At 36.2% G+C, this 11,628-nt stretch overlaps 1 protein-coding gene across 1 annotated transcript; it reads left to right on the top strand.

Annotated features, from left to right (window-relative positions):
* LOC105172363 (psbP domain-containing protein 7, chloroplastic) lies at positions 6,700–10,829 on the top strand. Its single transcript, XM_011093753.2, has 3 exons — positions 6,700–7,145; positions 7,232–7,442; positions 10,346–10,829. Exons 1-3 carry the CDS (start codon positions 6,842–6,844, stop codon positions 10,653–10,655), a joined length of 825 nt encoding a protein of 274 aa, XP_011092055.1. The 5' UTR covers positions 6,700–6,841; the 3' UTR covers positions 10,656–10,829.

Raw genomic sequence — 11,628 nt, 5'->3', positions numbered from 1 at the left:
ATCTAGATGCGTCCTGCATAAGACAAAGCCATACCTTCCCATCCCTTAATACGCTGATCAATTTTCAGTAACATCGGTTGGCAATCAGTTAAGGAAAGTCTAGAGAAAGGAAGGGGAGTCCCAGATACCGCATTGGGAGGTGCCCCTCCTGAAATTCGAGAACTGCAAGCAACTGGTCCCGTATTGCATAGGCTGATCGAGATATAATCAGGTGACTCTTATGGACGTTAACCTAAAGACCTGACAAGGAGGCAAACATATCCAGCCCCCACTTAAATACATCGATAAAGTCCATGTCAGCCTTGCAGAATAACAACAAATCATCTACAAATCCAAGTTGGAAAATCCACATCGGTGCACACTTCCAATGGAAAGAAAACAGGTCGTCCTGTTCAATAAGCTGTAGGAATATTAAGTGCAAGACCTCCATAACAAGAACAAATAAATATGGGGATATAGGATCCCCCTACCGAAATCCTCTCGATCCCACAAAGAACCCATGCGGTTTCGCATTATGTCCAACAGAGAATGTTAGGGTTGTGAAACATTCTTCAATCCACTGGATGAATAGTGCTGGAAATCCAAATAACTAAAGAACAGCTAATAGAAAATCCCACTCCACAATGTCATAGGCTTTCCTAAGGTCCACTTTAAGAGCACATCTCGGTGGAAAACGCTGCTGGTTATAGCTTGTAAACAGTTCCTGTGCTAGAAGTACATTGTCACCAATACTACGACTAGGAACAAATGCAGTTTAACAGGGGCTAATTAATTTGTCTAGTACAACACTCAATCTCTACACTAGAATCTTAGCAATAACTTTATACAACACATTACAACAAGAGATAGGTCTGAAGTCTGCTACCAGCGTAGGAGCATGTACCTTAGGGTGCCAGATACGTGGTGTTAACTTGTTTAAGCAGTTTTCCCATTGTGAAGAAATCCAGGATAGCCTTTGTAACTTCTGCGCCCACAATCGGCCAAGCTGCTTTGTAGAAACCCAACGAATAACCATTATGTCCAAGGGCTTTATCTTCAGCAATATCAAATATGGTCTGCTTAACATCATCAACAGTGATTGGTTGGAGGAGTGCGACGATCTCCTCCTCAGTAATCACATGCCTCGCCCATGGCCTCAAATACTGGATGTTAATCACTTGTCTACGACGATCTCCAGCTCACACGGACTGATAAAAGGACACGAACTCATTAATGACCGCCCCTGTCTCAGTGAAGGTGGTCCTGTGCTCATCATTAATCTGCAGGATCCGACGAGAAGTGCGTCTCTGAGCAATCTTATGAAAAAAGGCCCAAGAACATTGGTCCCCTCCTTTCATCCATTGAATTTTAGCCCTTTGTTGTAATAAGATTTGTTTGAGTTTAACCGCCTTTGCACACACCAACCGACAGCAGTGCTCCAAATCAAAGAGGAGGTCATTCTGTCTATTTGAACTAAGTGGGAGCTGCTCCATCTCAAGAAATCCTCTGGCGAGTTGAACATTTAATGAGAGATCCTCCTTAATTCTCCTATGTTGCCGAAATAAATTTTCGAGTAACTGCATACATAAGCATACCAACAATGTCATGCTGCCAAACATTATGCACACTAGAAAGAAAATTCGGTGAAAGTGTAAGGTAATTATCGAATCTGAACATACCTCCCAGTTGTTGTTGTCAATCCTCACAGACGACCGAAGGCGAGTGATCTGATGTACGTGGAAGAAGGCTAGCGTAATATGAAGTCGGGAACCTTGCGAGCCAAGAATCATTAATGAGTAATCGATCCAATCTCTTCCATAGGTTACGCGAATCCGTACAACAATTATGCCACGTGTACCATTCCCCCTGCATTGGAAAAGGAAGCAATTATGTGTCCATAATGCACGCATTAAATTCATCCATGGCCAGCCTTATATCACCTGAGATACCACACACCTCACTAAGATCACGCACAGCGTTGAAATCCCCTCCTACTAACCACGACCCCTCCACACATTGGCCAGCAAGCAAGCCCAAGTAGCTCCACAACTCCAGAAATTGAACAACCTCATTAGCCCCATAAACAACAGTAATAAACAAAGTCTCATGCAATGCTCTAATAAGCACACAATAATGAATAAATTTGGGTCCCAGGTTAAGCACAGTAACATCTACTATATCATCATCCCACGCAATCCAAATTCTATTATCAGTTGTAACAGAATCCACAAACCACTTCCACTGAGGTAACATCGCTAACTGAATATGATTAATATTATTTAAATGAACACGAGTTTCTAAGAAGCCAAGGAATTGTAACCTGAACTCAGCCACAATATCTTTTACGGCTAACTGATGGTCTCTCTTGTTCACGCCCCATACATTCCAGAATGCAGCATTCGACATAGATCACCACTGACGGGGTTGCTTGTATTAGGACCCCGAAACTTGTCATCTGTTTCATCATCAAGAAGATTAAGAGCATCAAAATTGTTATGAATGATTAATCCTTACTCTTACCCCCTCCATCGTCGTCTACCCGTGAGGTAAGGTTATCATGAGCACCCTTGTGGTATGGGGGATCACCCTCCTTGCCAGCCGACATAGTAGCAACCGCTTGCGGCAGGGCGGCCTTAGGAACATAAACTGGAACCAGAGGCTTTGTAGGTTTGGACGGTTTGTTCATCATACATTCTTACGATGGATGGCCCAAGCTCATGCGAGTATTGCATTTAAGCGGCAGCCATTCATATTCAACGTCCACCTTACATGGCGTCTCCCCTCCATCTTCATCCGGTGTCATAATAATAATGTGTTTTAGAAGTTTAGAGCTGATATCCAGCATGACGCATATACGAGCGAAATCCAGTGTTGTGCATGCTCTAGTGATCGAATCAGGATAAAACGGCTTGCCAATTACACTTGCCACAGTGCTAAGACCCTTTGTCATCCACAGTTCAACAGGTAAATGTCGGAGTTTAATCCAAACAGGGACTTGTGCATGTTTGAGTTTCCTCATCACCATACCAGGCTCTCATTTATGAAGCACAATCGGCTGTCCTTAGAATAACCAAGGACCTCCTTCAATCACTTCCTCCATAGCAGCAATTGATTTAAACTGGAAGAAGAAAAATCCATTGGCAGTGGCAGTAACTTCTCTAAGAGTCGGCCAGATTGACGTAACATACTCCCTCAAATGGTGGAAATACGATCGTTTACCAAGAAAGTATTCGACAACCGTAGCCTTCCACCGTCTAGACCCATCACGAATCACCTCTAATGTCAGGGGAACAATCATCTCACCATTTTACATCATAGGAGCAATAAATAATAATGTTTTGCGTGATGAATTATTAAACGCATGTTCAATCTTATCAACGGCAGAAGGCAATTTAGAGCAAGTACGTAACGGGATGTTACCAACAAACAAGCCAGTGTGAATAGCATGCACCTATTGATTCGGTGGATTTGCAGCCATTGTCGTTGCACTAGCCACAACCATAGCCTTGTCCGCCCCAACACCCTATTGTGCATGGTGTTGTTCCGTTATCACAGTCGTTGGAATGTGAGGGATACTTGTGGTACAGCTACTGTCCGTCACCGGAGAACCCGCCTAGATTATTGGCGTCGATGATGAAATCCTAGCGGGTGTTTCCACAGGCACCGCCGCCATGAAAGGGAGCGACATTGCTGTTGTAGCTGATGTACCATTCGCCGGCATGAGTAATCTCCGGCGAGCTAATCGAAAGCCCCTCAGATCGTCCACGGAAGAAAAGGATTGCGCAGGTAGGAAATCCGAACTTCTCCTCCCATTTAGTCTTCAACTTTGCCAAAGTAGCCATGGAATCGTGATCTCCTACATCAATTACCTTATGGGCTAGGTGGATGAATTCATTGATGTTAAAAACATCGCAAATCCGAACCGCGCACTACGTGCCCGTCTCCACATTAGCACCGCCAAACCCTAGTTTTAGGCCACCATGAAGGTTCAGTTCATTGTGGGAATCTGCTATTTCCTCCATGCCGTCGCTAGGAGCAGCCACCGCCCTTGATAGCTCCCCACTAGCCATGGATGATGCAGTCGCGGCCATGAATCCATGTTCTTCATCTCCAACATTCACATAGACTTCAACACTACAATCGTCACCTATCCCGACGTCTAGTGCCCTTGGATCGCCCTCTCCTCGACGATCACCATGATCCACATCATCATCAACATTAGTTGCCGCCTTATCACCAGTGCCACCGCCAATTCCACCGTGAAGAGAAGCGATTAGGGTAGTGTGTGTTTTGTGGTGTGCGAGAGAAAATTAGGAGAGTCCATAATCTAAGATAAAACTAAAATTTAAGATGCCAATGTTAAAGAAATGATCTTGTCAAATTAAAGTGATTCTAAATGAAAACTTAAGGGATCAACTATTATAATTAATTTAACAAATAAGAAAAATATATGGTATTTCTAATTCCTCTAAACTACTTAGAAGATGAATGATATATCTAAATAAAAGATAAATAGGCAAATAATATTTTAACATACTTAATTTGCTAGAAAAAAATCTTAAATATTTATTAAAAAATAATTTACTAAGGCTGTAGTTAAATTTAAAATGAATAGCATATGAGCAATACGTAAATATTAATCCAAACTTCAGAAAAATAAAAATATAATATAAAATACATATCCTTAACTTTATTAAGTTAAATGCATTGTTAAAATATTTAGATCGAGTGGCTTCCGACTAATTGATTTTATTTTATTATTAACATTAGGTAATTGTTTTTTTAGATTGTATTTTTTTCTCACAATATAATGGATATATCATTTTGACGATACTAATAACTGCAACTTATGATTAAATATAAAATAGTGACGATCTCTTAAGTTTTATTCCTTTTCTAAGAAAACATTCATACCCTTAACGGGGTACAATGGGTATATTATTTATTGTTTATTAATGAATTGTTTTTGTAAAAACAATACAAAATAAGAAGCTTTGGTTATATATTTTATTTTACTATTAAATTTTTTTAATATTATTATTATTGTTTTTATATTAATTGGTTTAGTACAAGATAATAAAATATTATATTATATTAGTGAATATGAAATACAAAATTTTAATTTTAGGGAATATATTTTATTTAATAGTACAAATAAAATTTAGAAAGTGAATTACAAATAATAGAAGTATATAATTACATTCCTATCACTTGAAATAATTATTATCAATTTATTTTAAAAATATACCTATATATTACTAATGCTTCAATGACAAAAACATAAATAACTATAAATAATATATTTTATCTTTAAAAATATATTTGTACACATGCATCTCACGTGATGCTTCCTAGTACATACAAAAAGATTGATGTTACCTACATTAATTACTCTTTTTTTTTTTTTTTGCATAAAGTAAATGTACAAAAACATATGAATTGATACAAGGATTTCTCCTAGAAGAACGTCCGTAGTAATTTTAATTTCAAAAATATTTAATAATATCGAATTGGTAGTGAATAACTTTAACTATAGCCATTAATAATATCAAAGATATTCATAAGTTATTTTTCAATTTTATGAGCACTCACGATATTTTGATCAGTTCAATTTGAGCATATTATGAATTTTGCAATCTTTCCTTAGGCATATTTCTACTACACATAAATAATGTCGTTTGTATATACGGAATTCACACATGAGATTCATAACTCAAGAAAAGGGAAAAATGCAAGCAACTCCCTTGTGATATCGCAAATGAACAAATTATCCATTAATAAAAAAATAAATAGCAATTTACCTCTCTGTATTTTATAAAATACAATAATTTACCTTCCTATATATTTTAAAATGTATATGAAGGTTAATTGTTGTATTTTTTTCATAAAGGGTAATATGCTCATTTTCAATATCACAGGGGGTAAATTGCTATTCACCCCCAATAAAATTTTATTTATGATTGTTTCTCCAAAGTTCACACTAACCTATCCTATCCTTAGGATTCGTTATTCCTATTTCATATTATATAGTGTATATCATCGCAACAACACAACAGGGAATGAATAGCTCAACCTTTAAAGAAATTACGAATAGTTTTATTGAATTGTATAATATAACAACCAAAGCTAAAAAGGTCTTCAACTCGAGAACTCATACGAAGTTTTCCTGAATAAGTTTGAGAATATAACCTTCCTCGAAGCACACAACACAATCGGACTTTCACTAAACCTGAATTAGCGAACTTGCTTCTAAATACTCGTCTTACTTGGTATCCAGAGTCGATGGGAGGATGGTAAATTACAAATTCTATTTTCTATAGTTAATTATAGCTTTGATTATCGAACAACATAGTTGGATCTAATGAATAGAGTTATAAAAATTAGTCCACGTTCGCTACTGATTATCTTACAATTTTATTTTCAATTTATTCCCACCATAAAAGTAAAAGTTACTGCAAATACCCCTTAAGCCAGAAACTATAAGTTACTTCCGACCAAATTTAACTTTTTTACTTTTTACTTTTGTTTTTGAACACTCCAAACACTTCACTATTGCTTAACTTATACCCCAACAACAAAAAACAGAAGCTATAGCAAATATCCATAAAATTAAGGACTAGATGTACATATTCCCATATATGGAAGGACGAAAAATGCAAAATTTGTCAATGTTTCCACAGCGTTTCATGTAAAAATTCTCCTAATAATTCCATTTGCAGGGATGTATGCGAACCACCAGAAGTGGATGACGATATCCAAATACTCTTCTCTTTACAATAGAATCAAATTCAAAATCCCGCCCCCACCCAACTGATGAGCATCGTTTCTTCAAGCCCAGAAGAAATTGAATCCATGAACTGAAATGAATCTCTTCGCCACATGGAAACCCAATCCCCCTTGCCGGATCTACGTGACGCAATCTTCCGGTGATGGCAAACAGGTCTTCCCTCCGCCGGCCGACCAATTCAGGCCTCTGCAGTCCGTATTCCGGCGTCGGCTTCTCACGGGCGTCGGCGCCGCTTCTCTATTGGCTGTTGGGGCCAATTTCGGCGGGGCCACGAGTTTTCTTCTGGGCTTCTCGCCGGAGGCTGCTCGGAGTCTCAAGCTGGACGCGCTTTATCCGGTGGGAGGATACAGCCGATACATAGACACAAATGAAGGATTCGGTCAGTAAGTGCGACGCTGCTGCTATCAACACTTTGATTGCTATTCATTTCTTCTGGTAATTAATTGCGACTGATTCGTGGAACAGAATTTGTGTACCCGGAGAGTTGGTTGGGGGATCAGACGTTATTATACAGAGCAGCAGGGAAGGCTGAAAGGTCACTGGATCCCCCTCCTCTGGGCGGTGGTGGAGGGCGGCGGAGGAATGTTAATGAGCCGGCGGTGGCGTTTGGTCCACCGGGATCAACCGGAGAGCTCAATGTTAGTGTGATTGTGTCGCCCGTTTCCATTGACTTCTCGTAAGCACTTCTAATTCGGTAGAAATTACAAAATGATTCTCTTATCTTTGTGCATATGGATTTTTGATGAGGTAAATATTTAAAGATTTTCAACTTTTTGTAATTTTAATCAGGCCAAAACTCTTGGTTATTCCGTCGATTATATTTTTCATTCCATTGAGTTCATCGTTGTTCAAATGCAACATAGAGTCGCTCATCTCTTTAGTACGAGGTTTAATGCAATTTAAACAATGTGAAATTGCTAATGAGTAAATTTCTTTATTTTACAAAACACAAGAACGTAAATTGTTATATTTTGAAAAATACAAGGGTTAAATTGCTAAAAAAAAAAAATTCATAGAGAAGTAATTTGCTCATTTTTAATATCACGTGAGTTGCTTGCATTTTTTTCCTTTAGTATATCCCATTAAAGTTCCTGTTGAATCATACGGAACTAAAATTACAAATGATAGAATATTTCATTGAAAATGAGTAAAATTCATTAAGAGTTCTATGTCAGTCTTATTGTAAAATGTCATTATATCATACTATACTCTTATTTGCATGCAAAAATACCCAAAATTTCCCAAAAAAAAAGTACAAGATCCTGTATAAAAGAAATGTTTGTCATTGTAATTCTCCACAAAATATAAAATCAGATGCACAAACACAAGTTTTAAATCTTATTAGAATGACATGATATTATGTACTACAATATGGTTTGCATAACTTCGAGTCATTATTAATGCCCACAAAAAAATTGACATTATTTAACATCATGTGCTCTTTTTAACATCATATTGCACTCTTTATATTACTATCTAGTTTTATATTTTGTTTTGTGGAGAATTGTAATGATATTTTTTATATATGATCTTGTGGTTTTTTTGAAATTTTCTATATTCTTTTCATGCAAATAAGACTGTTATGTGACGTAATAACATTTTATGGAAGATTAATATAGGAATTTGGCCTTTCTCCAATATTACCCTTCTCCATTAGATTTCGTTAGATTTACATGTCAGTAACTTTAATAAGATATATTTAGGAGATGAGGAATTATTATTAGAAAGATGAGAGACTAATAGATATTTGCCTTTAAATTTTGTAAACAAGTTAAGCAGATTATCTTTATGAATTTGAAATTGTTAGCTGTAAGTAGACTTGTATATTCAGTGTGTAATGATAGATCATCAAGGTTGTTGATGGTCACAGGAAAAAGAGCAATGAGAAGAAATTTTAGAAAAACATTGCTTAAACTTCCTCAAGTAGAATGGATAAATAAACTACAGAAAATGAAGCGAACATGTTCGAGGAGGTGCTTCACAGAATTAGTTAGTATGTTTTCAATAATATTATTACAAGCGATAAGGGCATACTCGAAGTGTGTGCAGAAAATAAATGTTATAAATAAATATTATTTTACAAAATTAAATACATATTATCTTAAAAAATAATTTAAAATACATATTTGGGTTTGTTCCTAGCAAAATTGTCCATAAAATTTTCAGCAACAATGTTTGCTTTATTTTCTCTAAAGCATTTTGAACTTTGGAAGAAGTCTAACTTTTCCTACATATGAAGGTTCATAAAAGTGGTAGGGTGGGAAGTTATATAATAAATAAATAAAATAGCATACCAAGAATATTTGGACACAGAAAGGTCCCTCACCTAATAATAGAGTATAGATAAAAAACCATGAGGCCTTAAAACAGTTTACAGACCAATAGTTTGATCTCAAAAAACATTTAAAGAAAAACGTTTAGAATACTTTAACCGATTCTGCATTATGAACTCTATAAATAACACACCATGTTCACATGCATGGCATTCTAAGGAAAGGAAATAAAAGGGTTGAGGAAAAAGGACGGTAGGAAGAAGAAAGATCGAGGGAAGTTGAGTTCAAGAGGCCAACGCCCAAGGTGGAAGGCTTAATGAAACAAGATTGCTCTGATGAATAACACTGCTGGCTAAATCTCCCAATATGACAAGAAATTTCACACCAAAGGGCACAATAAAGAATAAATGGATTACTAATTGTGAGTGCATTAAACAGCAAGCATTTGGTCATTCTTGGACAGAAGATGAAGTTTTTAGAGGTAGATTAGTCGTAATTTTGGTAAAATGTGAATTTGATGTTTCCGTTTGGCTAAGAGATAACTAGAAGAAGTGGAGGCATAAGGGAGCTGCCGTGGTATAAAATCTGCTGCTACTTAGAGATGGCAATTGGCAAAGTGCCTTTATGATTCATATCCTCAAGTTAAGCCTTTACCACATGGAGTTGATACCAAATTGTTCTCTTGTAAAAGAATAAAATGGAGCAGAAAATCATATAGGCAAAAAAATTAATATACATATATGTATGGATAAGCGAAGTACTCTCATGAATTTGAAAAGGAGCATCTAACTTATTATTAAGGGGTTGTAATCAGCTTATCATTTTTGGTTCATGAGACGGTATTTGGCTATTGTTTTTTCTGCAAATGTGTGTCGTTGGGGGCTTCTCTGAAAATTTTCAGAAGGTGTAGCAAAGCAGCATAGAGTCTCTACTTTTCTGGAATTTTAAGTGGTTTAGTAGTTGTAGTTCCATGTAAAAATTGTGTTGAAACTCGGCATACAATCCACTTCCTATCCTGCATACCAATGTGACCTAAAGCAAGAAACCACGTAATTAAAGTCCTTCCCGTGTATGGTTGAATAAGTACTGATTTGTACATTCTAAATAATCCTCTTAGAGTAAGGCTTCATTTCTATAAAATGAAAGTTATTTCGATAAACTTTTCCACTTTAAGGTAATGATGATTTACTTTCAACCACTACTTTGAGTATGAATTTGCGATCACAGTTTACTTTTTCAACTATAGTTGAATAATGAAGCAAGATCTTTGTTCCAATCTTAATTATCTTCATCAAAACGTTGACAGGATTGAGGCGTTTGGAGGAGCTGAAGAGGTGGGAGAAGCTATTGTCAGAACAATCACTGGATCGGGCAAACGCCCAGATGTGAAGGGGACGTTGATGGCCTGCAGTTTGAGAGAGGATTCCATAAGAAAGGTTAACTATTATGAGCTTGAATTTGAAGTGGAGAGCTCAGTTTTCCATCGCCATAATGTTGCTGTGTGCTGTGCCCGAAAGGGAAGATTGTTTACTTTGAACGCACAGGCGCCAGAATCTGCTTGGCCCCAGTTTAAGTCACAGTTCTATACAATTGCTCACTCTTTTAATTTAGTATGATCAGTGAGCTTAAGACATCCTTTGTTTTTCTTTTGTGTTGCTTTTATTTTTGGTCCTCCAAGTACCACTTATTCCCATTTGGTCCTCCGACTATCTGTCCAAGAATTTACTGCAATCCGGCGTTTGAAAGCGAACTTGTTTATCCAAGAAGTCTTCAAAGGAAACTTTATACCACATGTAGAATACATTTTTTTCTGTTGAAACATCATTAATTTTGAGAAACATGACTTGTATTATAAAAGTTGGAACAAATTCTAGCCATTTACGTTAAACCCGAATCTGTCCCCTTTATTCTCTTCTTTTTTGTTTCCGGGGTGAAGAACATTGCTATTTTTGAGCCGATTCTCCAGTTACAGTTGCTGTTAGTTTCTAACAGCTGACTAACTGCGAAGACCACATCACATTTGATGACATTTGTAAATATTGAGAGCTCAAAATGATGAGGTGTGTATGTGGGGAATCAAATCTGTATATTCAAGAACAAAAAATGAAATTTATCTCTATCTTTTTTCTTTTTTCTTTTTCTTTTTCTAATTGAGGTTTTCTTTCTGGGAAAATCATCATAAGTTTAGTGTTTTATATGAGAGATTAAAAAGCAGTATTGATATTAGAAAATATTGACAAAGGTAGAGCCAATCCTCCTTAGATCTATGGTGGATGAATGTCTTGTTGGAGGATATTTAAGATATTATAGAGCTTCTCCGGCTTCGTGTGATGGAATTTAAGTGGTATTGTTGACTTTAGAATAATTGTTGAGATTGAATTAAAAGTAATTATATTAAATGGTTCAATTTTATATTAACTAATATTGATAAAGTATAAGTAATATATTATTTACTTTGTACTATAACTAGAAATTGAAACGTGGACTAATTTAAATTTTTTTAAAATACCCTTGTCCTTTTTTCTTTCATAATTAATTTTTTTCTTTTTAAAAATGTAATATATTGATATTAAATAAAAGGTAAATAAT

This window comes from Sesamum indicum, linkage group LG10 (genome assembly GCF_000512975.1).
Source record: "Sesamum indicum cultivar Zhongzhi No. 13 linkage group LG10, S_indicum_v1.0, whole genome shotgun sequence".
Lineage (NCBI taxonomy): Eukaryota > Viridiplantae > Streptophyta > Magnoliopsida > Lamiales > Pedaliaceae > Sesamum > Sesamum indicum.
The sequence above is the reverse complement of the archived record's forward strand: the minus strand, read 5'-3'. Positions and strand labels throughout refer to the sequence as shown.

What these genes read in the sequence shown, in the direction of transcription:
- LOC105172363 (XM_011093753.2), top strand. Translation starts at nt 6,842, where the DNA reads ATGAATCTCTTCGCCACATGGAAACCCAATCCCCCTTGCCGGATCTAC. An exon ending in AGACACAAATGAAGGATTCG is followed by an intron (nt 7,146 to 7,231) that starts GTCAGTAAGTGC and finishes TTCGTGGAACAG; the next exon opens with AATTTGTGTACCCGGAGAGT. An exon ending in CCCGTTTCCATTGACTTCTC is followed by an intron (nt 7,443 to 10,345) that starts GTAAGCACTTCT and finishes AAACGTTGACAG; the next exon opens with GATTGAGGCGTTTGGAGGAG.